Consider the following 15,645-nt stretch of genomic DNA (forward strand, 5'->3'; position numbering starts at 1 on the left):
CAAAAATGACTTGAATGAGTATTTTCCAAAGTACTGGTAAAGGAGTACTAAAAAAAAAAAAAAAAGTATCCATGTTTTCAGCATTAAAAAGATCTCAAATAATAAAAGCCTCATAGTTGCATTTAAGATTCATTTTCAGCTATGTTAAATCTACAGGCCCAGGCATGATTCCACCTAAGATACAAAATAAGTTTTCCTGTGAGATTAGCACCACTACTGCTACATTATACACTATAAATGCATCTTTCCATGAAGCATTGTCCCTCTTCAATGGAAACAGGCAGTTGTTCCCATTTCTAAAACAACTTCCCCCAACACTGATGAACTGAAAAAAATATCTCAAACTGCTCAACTCTCTAAGCTCTGTGAGAACAGACTGGATACTGAGAGACAATAGTCCCAAACTTGACCTCGACCTGAACAGACATTGCAAAAGCATTTGACTGTGTGAACCACAAAACAGCAGTGCATTGTCTACTTCCCACTTGGACTGAGACCCAAATTGGCCCCACGGATCTGTAGTTTCATTCTCAATCACCACCAGAAAGTTCAGTACCTGGGTTGTTTTTCTGACTCTGAGAATCCCACATGTGAAGTTGTCCAAGGGAAAATACTCAATGTCTTCCTTGATTAACAGTGCTCTCATCAACTTCAACAAGCACTGCAACTATGTGGAGAACATGACTTTTGTCCAGCCACTGATACCACAACTCCCTTGCAGCCCGCAACAGACCCTAAACGACTTGAGAGCCTGGGTGGAGGGCCACAAGATGAAGCTAAATACAAGGAAGTGCAATGTTCTCCACGTCAGCCACATGACATGACCCCACCTTGCCCAGTCTGACAATAGATCATAATGTTCTTGATAAATGTGACACCATCAAAATCTTAGGGGTCACCATATAAAGTAACTTGAAATGGGGCCGTCAAGTTGAGAATATGCTCAAGTCAGCCAACAAGAAGCTGTTTGTGATGAGACGTCTAAAAAAGATTTGGCCTCCCAGATCCAAGACCGCTCTCTATCTACACCAGTGCATCCAGCAGTCCCAGTTTGGCACCGTTCCCTCACTGGCCCACAGTCTGCACAGCTGGAGCGTATTCAAAAAAGAGCCTGTAGACTTATCCTAGGCAGAGGGTACCAAGGATATATAAGGCTCTTTCAAGCGTTCAACCTTTGGACAGGAGGCGTACAAAGCCATGCCTGGATTTTGCCAGAAGTCTTTTCAAATCCCCCTTTAGAGACCGGCTGCCCCCACTGTGCAGGGACCAGCCCGCCGCTCAACTAGAAACACAAACAAACTGCCAATCCCAAGATGCCATACCAAGAGCTGCCCTACCTCACAACACTCCTACACAGAAATGGATTTTAAAATGTTTATATATACTGTATATACTGTATATATGTGTGTTTATTTTATTGGTTTAGTCTTTTTAGTGCTACAGCACGTTGATACAGTGTTTCAACTGACAGCTGTCATTCGCAAAGCTGTGATGTTGCTGACAAGACAATAAACTAGTTAGAATGATGACAAAATCAATGATTTTTCTAATGAAACGGAAGGAAACATTTCTGCAAAAACAGGACATCCATGTGGTATTGCAAGACGATGTGTCCATCCTGACAATACTCTGCAAGTAAACATTTTCGTATACGTGTCGCAATATGGCAACGAGGAAACCGGCCACAGAGTTTTGTAAGAAGCAAAAAGAAGTTCCTAAACTCAAAATAACTTACACACCTTCCTGGATCTCACTGTCTCATTTCCTGTATTTCATCAGGTTCTTGATTAAAAGAGTGAAATAATTTTAAAAAGGGGCAAAAAAAGGAAGAAATACAGAAGAAAAAGGCTTATTTGTTATCTGATCCACAAAGGGAATTAATACTATCTTACATTTTAACATGATTTTGACACTCATTTAATAACTCAAATGCATTTAAACTGTGCCTGTCTGCTTATCAGATGTACCCCCAGATAAAGTTATGGATCAGCACACTGAATGTTCTGCATGTGAAAACAATGTTCCTCTAATCATCATCTAATTCACAGCAGACTAGGAGCGATATATGAAAACGCTCTGTTATAAAAAGGCAATAAACGCATCCCTGATGCCTTTTTAATGTGCAGATTTGGAATACGACAGTGTAAATAACTTGAACCTTCAATTTGGACCTTGAGTGAGAGTGTGTCTAGGTAAGGTGGCGAGGCAAGAGGATGCGGGGGGGATAGAAATGACTTACAATATAGCAGGGCTCACAGTACGCCTTCTTCTCCACAGCGTAGAAGGGCTTGCCACGCAGCTTGGTGCTGCAGGTCATGCAGACGAAGCAGTCAACGTGGAAAACCTGGTCCATGGCGGTGCAGCCGGTGCCTTCACCCACTACATTCTCTCCACAGCTGGCGCAGCGCCCTGGGGAGGGGAAGGAGAGGGGAGGGTGAGCCCGGCTTCACAATATCCACAGTTCTTTATGGTCAGATGGCATAAATCAGTAACCTCGAAACGATCAAATTCTGCAAGTCTACTGGCTCAAGTTACAGTAAAGACACTCCTCAAAATAACTTTTACAGCCACTAATTTAGGTGTTTGGGTAAAGAGTGCAGGATAGCTGTGAGGTGTGACACTATTCTCATGCACTTCCAGCTGCTCTGACGATACTTAACTACTCACCCTGATGAATGTATCCTATAGCTGAGCAAATCTCACCGCTCTTAGGAAGGACTACAGCACTCAGAACCCATCTAGTTCAAAACTAATGGGCCTTGACAAACTGATGCACATTTCTAACTCAATTGTTCCTGTCCAATCTGAATGAAAATATTAATCACAAGAAGACAGATCACATCTACAATCAACAATGATGAAATAAACCTTTTTTAATAAACCTTTAAAAACAAAACCTTATAAACCTTTTTTCTCTGCTATGGCAGAGAAAACAGCCATGAAGAACACTTCAAGTAAAAAATCTCCTTATTCAGACTTTCAAGTCTCACCTTTTGGATAAAAACTGGGTAAAAAAGATTTCACCGTTTTCATTGTCATGAAGAGGTGTGTGACTATATATCTGTCTCTAACATTGCTGACTATGATGAGCAATGTGATCACCTTGTGATATCTGAGCCAGTAGCAGTTAAATGCTACTTTTCCAAATGTCAGAGCTGCATAATCCTCATTTCTATTTCAAACACTGGATAAGGATGGATTAAATACTATAATTATGCCACATTAAAGAAACTATATACATCACAAAAGTGTGACATGGACGACATCTATTTCAAAAAGTCAGGCTTTTAATGATAAAAAGAAAACTTTAGAAGTACAACTCAGTCTTTGTAATAGGGGCACAAGTGAACTGATATTGCGCCAGAAAGAGCCTGATTGCATATTGCGGGACATGGCATTTGGATATCTTTAATTGAGTTGGAGATATCTTTAATTGAGTTTAAGATGTCCTCAACTCAATGCAAGTTATCTTCAACCCAATTAATAACACTGTCAATTTAATTAGTGGTATCTTACAATAATACGCTTTAAAAAGATATCTGAGAATGTTTTATTTTTTACACATCTGAAGACAGATGCAATCTTGCAAAGAAAGTATGATATATTTAATTAATTTAAGTTAACTTCTATGGATCATTTTTGTTCTTTTTCATTTTTTGCTTCATCTATGGCTGATTTTGTGATGATTGACACTCTGTATGTTCTGAATAGAGCAGTTCAAGCGTGTTACAGACAGAAGCGAGACACTAACCGGGGGAGATACAGTATCTGATGCTTGCATTTCCACAGTTCCACTTGCTGTTTTCATATCAAAATTCAAACGGAGTGTAAAGCTGAATCCGTCTCAGGTATCAGCAGAACTTTTGGAAGTTATATGTTGTTGAGATCAAATATCTGCTTGACTGCAAGGCTTGCTAATGGTATTCTAATCTCTGACAATTCCTATTATCTTATCACCAGCCTCATTGTAAACTGAGGAAAAAGTTGCTTTAAGAATGACTGGATCCACAAATTAGCCGGTTACGTTTCTAACTCCTTATTGGGACACTGGCATTTGTGACTTGGTTGGTAAGCTGTAATCATGGGATTCATTGATCATTCACTGGGATTAATGTAACAAAGGACTGAGTTTTTAAGACATTTGACTAGTAACTTTGTAGCATTCTTATCATAGCAATACACTGTATATTAATTTAGCAATTGCTGTCATCCAAGGTGACTTATAGTGCAGACAAGTTTACATAAAAACCTACTATCCAGTTTCATCTGCTCCCACAGCTCTATCCACACCTCAATTATGGCTGTGTTACCTACTGTACAGGGAGGCAGATTAAACAAACTAGTGAAGGCACGTCTCGGGGGGACATGTGGGTGTCAGTGGAATCACAAGCAGGGTAATCACTTCAGAGAGCCAGAGGGAGAGAGAGAGAGAGAGAGAGAGAGCATGCCGAGCCTGTTAGTGGCTTCAGATCACAGGCCATCTTCAGTGAGTGGATGAGAATGCCAAACATGTCCCACAGGGCTCCCACTTTAAATAGCGAGAAGGAAACCTCTCGGAAATCCTTTTCCTTTTGGCAGTCTGTGATCGCAAGGGCCCTCAGGAGCTATTTGTGCACCACTGTGCGTACACACACACTTATACCCTAACACACACACACACACACACACATACACACAATGAAAAAAAAACAAAAACAGGCTCTCTTCGCGCCAGACATGCCACACATGTCGACAAGTATATACATACACAGACATATGTATCACATATGTACACCCACAGACATGTCATGCCACGCAGCATGAACTGCTCATCGACCCACATGCCAATTCACATGATCATGCAACAAGTCTAGCATCACTTGTCCTTGAAATCCTCGTATACTGTCTTTAAATAAGGACTTTTTTTTTCTAAACAGTCCCCAACAATTGTTATGGGACAATTAATAAAAATGACCGCAGGTTATGTCAAACATGACATGCTGGTAGAATGTAACTTTCTCACTCTCTCTGTGCACACCGGGTATCTGTCTCACAATTATTCCCTTCCACTGAGCACTCCTGGTTATCTGCTGGGGCTTTCTGTCAGCCAATGATCTTGCTTGGCGGGTGGCATTTAAACTCGCCTACCTGATAAGTCTCTTTGCAGTGTCAAGGCTCTGTCTATGGATTCCCAAGGGGGATCATCAGAATTGCATTTATTTATTGCGTTCTAACCCTATAAATTATTTCCTGTGACGGGGTCAAGGCCAAAGCTCTTGTGTATATGTATATGATACACTCACGTATATGATAATAGAGGGAAGTGCAGTGCCTTTCACAATGCTTCACATCAATAATTTCATGCATCTGCTTCGGAAGTAAGCATTTTCAATTTTGAGACACTACTTCAATTGACTTCTTGAATAATACAGGACAGCAATTGAAGCAACATCATATTTACCCCTGTGGAAATGATCCCAAATACTTTCTAACTATTTCAGCTGGGCATAAAGGAATCATGAAAGGCCCCACCGTTCCCCAGCGTCCCTTTGCGCAGGGAATGGAACCAGAGTCTTAATATCAGAACTTCAAATAGTTCCTGTATAACCAATGCAATGGTGACGGGGCGGGAGGGGGAGTTCATTTACACTTTACACACTTTCTTTCCTTTTATTCTTCAACCCTCAGAAGTGTCTCTTCTCTGTTACATCGAAAGTCAAAAAGGAGGACTGAAGAGAAAATCTTTTTTCTTTTCTTTTTTTTCTTTTTTTTAAAAGAAGCACATTCCCTGTGAGCTATGGAGGCTTAGAATGGTTAGACAATTTAATTGGATAAAAGGAAAAGATTAAAGAGGCCCTGACTCTGTTCCATAAATAATTGATTTCTAATGTATTTGTAGTGGCAGTGAGACGCTGTTGTTTGGGAATGGGGGATGTTGAGTGGCAGAACGCTTCAGATTTCCCTCAGTCTTTGCCTTCTTTGTTTTTTCACGCCGTGATATTGAAGCAGCATGAAAGGCGGAGAGGGAGCACACTTGCGGCTCAATTTGATCTTACATCGTCGGAAATCAAAGATCGTGCATGTAAAGAAGGATCGCAAGGAACTTTTTTGTGGGAGACCAAACTTTTCACACTATGTTACTAAAGAATACAATTCTGCTGGTGCAACCCTTGCAAACCCCAAAGGCAAAGCCAACAACTATAGCTCGTATCCAAAACTAATAAAAGAACCACAAAATCCATTTTGGGACTTCAACTAAAGTTTTCTGCTTGGATTAAAATATCTGATACATATGATGGTAGAAACACACAACAAATTCAAGTAGTGGATATGTTGTTTTTCAGTATCAACTACACAACAATGCGAAAACGAATGAAAGAATTACCAATACAAATTTGGCTACCACAAATTATCTTGCTCTGCTTCACAAGAATATTACTAGGCACTATTTTCATACAAATGTTTTTTACCCCTAATGAAAGACAAAATACAACATTAATTTATTGTGACAGGTTTTTAAAGGGGGACCAAATAAAGGTACAAAGTTGTGATAACTTGTTTACACCTAATTATAGACATAAACAATAGGTCACTGAGCGTTTAACAGCAGAGAATAAGTCTATCTGAACACATTAGCAGTGTAACTGCCTGCTACTGAATTGCTAGAAGCCACAATTTGTGCACTGTTTCATCTCTTTCCCCTCTAGGTTAATCTACTTTGTTGCTTGAGATTGCCCTCTGTGCAGGCTGACAATGCTCTGGCCTTCAGTTGCCTTGGGATGACAAGGGAAATTGCTGTCATCACTGCATTTCAATCTCTGAATGCCTCTTTCCTAACCCCTTCCATCCCTCCCTTAATCTCATTCCCAATGTCAGCAAATAGCGATCTGCAGAACTGCTGTGGCAATGGTGGAGGATGGAGGATAGGCAAGCCTGTGCCACTAAGCATTACTGCTCAGCCTGTCAGGGCCCGGGGCAGCAAAGCGAGGGGGACTGAGTGTAGGTTACATGTTTTAGAAGCAGGTTGGCAGGAGCGACATGGATGGGTGCCAGGGAGAGAGCAGGGCTAGTGAATGGGGTGGAAGAGAGAGAAAAGGGAAGGAAGAGGTGAGTGTGTGTGTGTGCAGAATATGAGGCCATTGTGTGCGCGCCCATGTGTTCAAACATGTATGTGTACACTGCGCATCTATGTGCTGCTTATCTGTGTGCTTGTGTGCACACACGACTGCTTGTGAGTATGTCTGCTTTTGTGTGCATGAGCATGCGGATGTCTACTCATTCCTGAGGTCAAACGCTCACTCACAAATGAAATCTAGCAACGTGAGTGCCCGGAAGCCTCAGCTGGGCTCGCACGGCAGCTGATCTTGCAAGCCTCAGTGGAGCTGTCTCAACGAGGCAGGATAGCATGCGCCGAGCCTGGCGGGGGAGGAAGGGGGGAGGGGTCACCTCACGTGAACCACTGCCAAAAAGCGGGCTGCTGTCGCCGGGAAGAGAAGCCCCGTGCTGGCACACTACATTCAGCTGAGAAACTAGAAAGCAGCATTGCGAGGTCAGCTGCAGTGCTGGGACAAGATAATTAGAAAATAAACTGGGAACGAGGCCCCATATACTGCGTTGAGAAACTGCCTCATGTTGTGGGAAACTAGCCTAGCCTCCCTGCCCAAAATAGTAACAAATATAATTAAGTATTGAAAACAGTATTAATGCTGACCCATGTGACCAATTATAAACAAGTTGATGACATGGCAGAAAAACTACTATGGTCTCATTCATAAAATGAAAAATTATAGAGAGTGCTTTATGAAGCTTTTGAAATTTAACACAGAAAAGCTGGAGAAAAAATAGCTTTTGTAGTGTTTATGTGGCCAACCTTATATCAACAAGGTAGTATAATAATACTGTCAAAGCAGTTAACCATGAATACATTTGAAGAAGGCCTTCAGAAAATGAAAGATTTTGCTACCAGGTAGGAAAATACTGTAATTGTTCTAATATTCTAATATTCAGAACTCTTTTTTCATAAATGGCTGGGATGGCAGACAGCTATGATGGACCCTCCATGGGTATGCTATTTTATAATGCAGCCTTTTAGAGTCATATAGTGTAATCCACTGTAGGTGGTAGAATGATACATGGGCTTTAGTTGCCATGTCACCAGACTGCTTCATATGATGCCCCCCTGCCCCTGGCTGGTTGGTGACCTCCTTCCAGCAGCATTATGCTCTTCTATCTCATAGTGACTGCTGCCAGATTCATAGACACACAGCACAGCACAGCACAGGACGGCACAGCATAGCATAATAACAAAGAGCCTACACTTAGCTACTGTGATCGGAGGGAATTCCTCAACTCGTCAGGGAGGAAACAAGCTCTCCAAGCTAAAGTGCCTATGAACAGAGATATAGTACTGCTCAATCCCATTCTGTGTCTGGGAAAATAATCTGAAGCAGGTTAACATTGGTCTTATTGTAGGTAGAGTAAAAGACCAAATCCAACTGTTATGATTTTTTTTAATTTTTGGGTTCTTTGTCAGTCAAAGCATTCAGTTGTAGCATTTGACATAAAGTTGTACACATAACATTATACATAGTATTGTACCAGCATTCAAGTGCCTACTTACCGGAGCTTGCTGATATGAACGTCAATTTATTACCAGGGTGATTGCTCTGCTTTACAAGCTTTGCAAACATTAAAACCTAAGATGAGCGTGACTTTAGAAGTGCAAAGTCACACAGTAGGTGGAACCAGTTATATGTATTGAGAGAGATGACTGGCCATAGGCACTGGGAGACTGGGTGGGGGTTGTGTGTAGGGGGTGGTGGGTCTTTCAAAGCAGCAGAAAGGTTTTATTCTGACACACATCCCACTTGTTATGACATGTAGAGGCACATCTAAAAGCAAACTCCTAAGAGGTTGCTGAGGGCGACCTGAGTAATATGCAAATGCATTCAACCAGAGTATCTTAGACAATGCACAAAGCTGTCTAAACCGAAACCCTATTAATACATTAAGTTGTGAGGCTTTATTGTCTTTTAAAGAAACAGAGGCATCTCCACAAGTGCACACTGTATGAACCTCAACTTTTTCTGACCCAGTTACCTTGGCTGATCTGTTCTGACTCCTCTGGCCTGTACTGTTACTGGAGCTACACAGCCATTTGTAACTCTTCCAAGATTCTTCATGAACATTTCATGTGAGGTGTCTTATAAATTATGAGGGCTCTTCCAGCTGACATTATGAGGAAAAATGGCAAAGCCTCCCTTTTCTTCTCTAGCTCTTATCATAAAACAAAGACTAGCTCAAAACAGGAGGAAAGGCTTTCCCGACAGCTCGGAGTTCTGCACAAAGTATGCCCCTATGAATCCCTCTACTAATTTCCAATGACTATCTCTCTACCATCAGATAATAACATTACAAAAGGATTCATGCCACTACTCAAAAATCTCTCTGGAAAATCATTCTGTATAAATATTGATTGGATATTAAATTTTCACATCTTTCTTAATTCTATACAGTAGAATACTGAAACTCTGGGATGACATGAGGGAATTCTCAACTTGTCATTTTGGTATTAAAGAAAAAACAGGAAAAAAGAAAAAATATTCTCTGCGGCAGAATGCACTACACTGCGTAAGTATCATAATCACTAATTGTAAATAATGCAAAGCATCTCATCCTTTCAATTATTCAGCTTTATGTCCTGGTTTTGGTTGACAGAAATGTAGTGATGACAAAATATTGTAAGTTCCTCTGATGCACAAATGCCAAGGCATCTGCACTGCAAGCTGAGTAGCTGTGTCTTATTAGATTTCCACAAACACAGTACACCTACGCACAACCTAAGTGGATTAAATATGACGGATGATGACATTTGGAGAAAAGGCTCTTTCAGATTCCTCAAATCTAATCTGGAACTCTAAATCAGGACTAATCAGTTGCTTTTCAAAGAAGCTTCAATCACAGGAAGAATTTCTGGCTTACAAACTGGGTTTCTCTCAAGAAAAGCCTCTCTCTTATAGTGCATCATTTTCAGGTTTTTACAGTTTGGGAAGCTCTTGCATTTGATTTCATGTGCCTATTTCCCCACAGAAAGTTTAATCAAAGACCTGGCCAGTCTAATTGCTGGTGTTTTATAAAATGTCTTGGAATTGTTGTAAAAGAACGAAAAGAAAAAAAAAAAAAAGTGCTGTAATTTACAGGCTATGGATGGGGCTGTGTTGCAATGGAAACTTTTCTTCTGACATCCCAGAGCCAGAATGTAACGTTAATTCAATTCAATTAACCCCCTCTGGACCAATGAAAACTTACAATAGCTGTTTCAGATTAGAAGCTCATCAAAGACATTAGTGACACCAATAAAACTTTGTTATAGGAATACAATGATCCAGTCCAGTAGCGAGCCAGAGATCGCAGCCCCACTTTGATTAATCTAGTTAATTACTAGCCTTAGGGTTTTGACAACTGCTAGCCCTCTTCCCCCTCGTACCCCACCAAAAAAGAAGAGGCTTGTATGCCATCAGATTCATTGTAATTACAAAATTCTCATGCTCTGGGACTGGTTCTCCCATAGCCCTGGATATACAGCGTGGAACATCCCTGACTAAAGCAATTTCTAACATTACTGTGGCGACTATATGTACATTATTCAGTGGGGAGACACTGGGGCTCTGTGGATTTGCAGAGAAGCTTGTGCCTGTACTTGAACTTTCTCGTAATGAGTCCCTCCAGTCACCTCAGACTTTCACTCCTGCCCTTATCCTCTTTCCATCTCTCAGTTAATTCAGCTGTCGCCTTGTTTAACCACAAGATGACCCTCTTCCCTCACCCCCCTCACTCCCATAACAGCCAGCCGCTGTCAGCTGGGGAGGCACACGTTATCCCTAACTTGTTCTGGCTACCTCAGCTCACATATGACCCATTTATCAGCTCCCATGTCCTTGTTTTACCAGCCCTGAGCCAGTGAGCCTTATAGTTGGCAAACAGAAGTAAACAACTGCATGCATGGTATAGCAGGACACAGAGAGCATGCCAGGTCTGCATCACATACACATCCACTCACAAATTAGGCCAACAAGGCTTTGAGGGCCATTCCTCTGCAAAATGACTACACTCTGCTTAAGCCAGCAGATCCATTTGACCTACGTCTAATGTGAACCAATTAAAGTCTTTACATTGGTGCACACCAACGCGAAGCTGAATATCCCTTAATACCAGTTAAATACATCTCTCTGTAACTATAATACACCTACACATGCTATCGTGGTTTGGTGTGTGATTATGGCCTGATATAAAGCCTGTTTGAAAGTCCCATTGAATGTATTGAGTGGGGTATCTAATGGGCATGGGAACTAATTCCAGGGGCAAAGGGGATTAAAGGCTAGAGAGAGCAGAGCAGCAGGGGGATGGCATTCTCTGGGAATAGAGGATACAGAGTGTCGGGGGTGATAAAAGGAATGAAATGTAAAAGCACAGAATCCTCGTCTTGTGAATCCCATTTCGTAAAATAGATTTACAATTGCTATATTGTTTAATCCTGGCAACTATAATTATATTTCAAATGAGAAAAAAATAAAATGTCAGGTATTTGAAAAATGAGAGAGAAAGTGTAAAAACACTGCCGGACAATCAAACAAGAGATGGAGTTTTGTCTAAATCATGACGTTTTCGTCTGCCCAAGGCCTTCAGCTCTCACTCTTATTAGACCCTGAGCAAGAGTCGTGCCTTTTCCTTTGATCACACTGATATAGTCTTGGGACTGCATCTCAGGCTGGTAGATGTGCTGCCCTGTCTGCACCACTTCCACTAACCATGGAAATCATGGCTAAGAAAGACCAAAATTACTAGGTTTCTTGGCATGCCTGTATCATACACATCCTTATTGCAGTAAGCTAGCCTACAGTGTGCAAAATCTGTGGTTTTCAAATATCTTCTCTGAAAACCATCTTCCCAAAAGCATTGTTCTTGTGACACAAAACTCATTTTGTGGGTCACTGGGTGGGCTAATCTAGTAAAATTTATGCCAATTTTATGCTATTAACCCACTATCCCACATTGTTTTATTCAGCCTTCATTACCATGCTGGGGTGTGGCAAGATTTTGCAACATAACATAACCAGTAGCTTTGGATATCAATTTCTCAAGAGTAATTTAGGAACCCATTTGTTTCTTTCGACAACCTACATTTGGGTCCCAACCCCAGTCTTTGAAAATCACTGCTGCACAAAATGTTGCAGTAAAAAGTGACAGAGTGAATGCTTCTAATGAGATCAGACTACCAGCGCTAATGTTTACAGAGCTGGTTTTGTAACGTATCAAAATGGATGTGTGTTTGTGTGTGTATCTGCATAGCCTTTCCCAGCATCAGTGTTACATATGGATCAAACTATGAGTCATGGGCTAATTTTAGCTGCTTGGGCTACTCTCACCTATGAATGCTGCGGTGTGAAGTGACTGTTGGCAAGTATTAGCTTTTAAAAAAACATGCCTAATGTACAATATACATAAAGATTGTGTCCTGTTGGATTTATGTCATTTGGTCCTCCTGACAACTTCACAGTCCAATGCATACTTAATGTTTGCTCTGCCTATTTTTCATTGACTGAACTAGGAAAAGCAGATGTTAATATTTGGACAATTTACACTATGGGTATGAAAAAAGCTGCCATCTTTATTCATCTGGTCCATTATTCCAAGATGTGTTTACTGCAGTAGATCTGTGACTAACTAGCTAAACAATTGGTAGTGGAAAGGCTGTAAAGGTTGAAAAGATGTCTGCACTTAAAGGCCCACTTTTTTTATTTAATTGTATTAAAGAATTTTTTCTCGCTCTCATATTGATTGGCTGAGCGCTTGATGGCTGTATGTGATGGCTGAACAGTTTTAACTGTATTTTTGAAGGTTAAAAATAGTTTGTCTACACTTGTTGTTTTAAATATTGGAGCAAAATGGGCCTGTATTTTGACGTACATTGGGATCAGAGAGAGATAATGCAAAGAGACAATGTGCCGCGTGCATAGGAACCTGAAGTTAAAGTCATATCAGTAAAATTCTCATGGACATCAACTGACTGGAACAAACATACAGTAAGCTGCTGGTGAGGTGGTAGTATCGTCAATCAAGGTGAATGAAAAGAGCTCTTTATATTTCTTACCAAAATATTCCTCAGATGGAGGGTTGTCCATATCAAACAACATCTTTTTGGTCAGGCGCTCCAGCTCGTCTTCAGGATGGGCCACAGGGTTGCTGGGAGCACCGCCCTGGAAACCAGAAAAGGAACGTAGTTGTCATTCACAAAGACGACCAAGGCAATGAAGAGCAGTTCAGCAGTCCCCTACATGCATTATTGCTTAACAAAAACGGCCACCTCCAACCTAAAGATCCATAAAAACCTGACATCGATAAATTAGGGTGAAGCGCTGCCTCAAGGTCAAACAAAATGCTACCTCTTTAATTAACATGCAATTGATGGTCTTCGGTCTGCATTTTCCCGTTGAGGTATCTGACCCTGGCTCCGGCCCCAGCGGCGTGCAACCCAGAAGGCCGTGATGCACGTCCTTCTGAGCAATACAGCTATGCGGAGAGAGCATTGTGACCCTGACTAATCCTTGCATTTGGAAAATAATGATAACACACAGAAGGAAAAGAAGAAAACATTAGAAGAAAGGTTTCCCAGCTACTTTTTTTTAAAGTCTTTTACGTCTGGGAGATGGGTCAGGAGATAGTTATTTAGCGATACTACGAGCACAAAGGAATTTTGGGGGTGAGCTGTGTTGGGGCCTTATCCCTCAGAGATTTTAGAAGGATGACATAACTCTCTGAAGATGCCACTTCCTTCCTTTTCCTTGTGAGCCTTCCCTTTCTCTTATCATGCAATCTCTGACATCTGCCTGCTGTGTGTCTGTATGGGGCTGACGTGTTGTGTCTGACATTTTCTGCCAATCATTTTGCAGAGCCGGAGAACGCGGCTCCCCTCCCCCAGCCCGGCTCGCAGCACAATCCCGTCACAGGTGTCTGTCCTTTGCAGTCGCCCTGGAGGCCTGAACTTGACTCTGCCATGCTGCGTGGCAGAGCTTTTTTTTCAGAATCGGTGACACTCAGCTGACCTTACCTAGATCTGGGGCCGGCTGGATTGCTACACCAGATTTGATTTTCAATATTGTAACACAGACCAAGATCTGAGCTGACCTTTGAGGGGTTCCTAATTGTGACATTTGGGAGCTGGGTGAATGTTAGAAACTAGTCTGGTTTTGTACTAATTTATCCGTGGCTTACTGGGTCACATTAAGGAATCAGATTTGTCAATAGCAGATTGATTGAACAGCTGTAGAGTAGCGAAAATGTTTTCATTATTTAGAGTGAAAGACAGTAATTACAGATCCTGTCAAACAACGCCTCTGTTATTATTGACTGCTAGATTTGGATGTACTTAATATCACTCGTGTTAAATGTCAATCAAGGATTCAACTATATAGTAATCAAAGTTTCAACTATACAGTGTTTGTTTGCATGAGACCAAGTTTTATCTTCCACAATAAAGATGGTAATGCAAATTTGTATTTAGTCTGAATAGCCTGCTACTAGAACATGCAATGGTCTGCTGAGTTTATTTCTGGAGACGGAGAGAAATGCTGAGCTGTGCTTACTGTCCACAGTGTATCAAGGAGCGTCCAGAACTTTATGATGCATGCCTTTTGCTCGGCTTCTCGGCACGGCCTGGCTCAGAATGCAGCCGGCTGATAATGGAAGCCCAAACAGTAGGCCTCATTAACTCTGAGGGATCGACACATTGAACATGCAAATCTTTCTGCCATGCCAGAGCGCTCTCTAGAGAGCAGCTGGGCCCGGCCTCTTGGATTCCTTGGCACCTTGCACCTCCTCAGCCACTCAACCAGTAATAGCGGGATCACATCAGAGAGGATTAGAAAGAAATGAAAGGAACACTCACTCAGCGGTTAGATATTGCCCCGTTGTCACCTCAAATTACATAAACTTTTTTTTTAATATTACAAAATGGTCAAAGCATGTGTACCTAGAGAGGGGCTGTATTCTACTACAACAACCTAGGGTTGCACAAAAGAATGGATAATTTTTAAAAAGTCTTTAAAATATTCAAACACCTCAAAGAAATGCTCTCCTTGTCAACATTCTACTCATTATGCCAGTGTTGTTAGTTTGAGACAGTGAAGAGGACGATTTAACACTGTTAATCTTAGCTCCACATCAAAAGCACATTGGAGAGGGAACGAAATGCTGCTATTACCAGAAACAGGCTTTTGAGTTTAAGCTTCATTTATACCTTATCCACTCTTTGACACCCCGCAGCAATGCACTGCCAGAGAGTTTAAAGCACCTTGTTAGGGAGTCTTTTGTGACAGCACAGAATAATTTTTCACATGAATAAGAGAGAGAAATTGCTTCCCTGCATGCTTTATGATTGCTTCGCAGTTTCTGTTCAGCTTTTCAGAGGCAACAATAGAACTATACAGCAGCTATACGTGCTGGAGACATGATTTTTCAGTTATGTCTAGCTCAATTCAGTAAATTGTTTTCCTACACCTTGGGGACACTCAGTAGCAGTTTCATTGAAGTCAGAGCTAAATTCAGTGGTGACTTGGTTAACAACTGTACCAATTTTCCACTGCTTTCCCAGTATGCTAAGGCTTATAG

At 41.3% G+C, this 15,645-nt stretch overlaps 1 protein-coding gene across 3 annotated transcripts in view; it reads right to left on the reverse strand.

Annotated features, from left to right (window-relative positions):
- lpp (LIM domain containing preferred translocation partner in lipoma) overlaps positions 1-15,645 on the reverse strand; it is a 139,720-nt gene that overhangs the window by 19,733 nt on the left and 104,342 nt on the right. For all 3 annotated transcript variants that reach the window (XM_071517613.1, XM_071517612.1, XM_071517611.1), the window contains exons 9-10: positions 13,130-13,235; positions 2,240-2,409 (exon numbers count right to left, since the gene is read on the reverse strand). In XM_071517613.1, the coding sequence (XP_071373714.1) occupies positions 2,240-2,409; positions 13,130-13,235 (276 nt within the window). The remainder of the gene's footprint in view (positions 1-2,239; positions 2,410-13,129; positions 13,236-15,645) is intronic.

Source organism: Centroberyx affinis, unplaced genomic scaffold (genome assembly GCF_046629955.1).
Source record: "Centroberyx affinis isolate AG114_WGS23_722 - 3 ecotype Tasmania unplaced genomic scaffold, CSIRO-AGI_Caff_v1 ptg000503l_1, whole genome shotgun sequence".
Lineage (NCBI taxonomy): Eukaryota > Metazoa > Chordata > Actinopteri > Beryciformes > Berycidae > Centroberyx > Centroberyx affinis.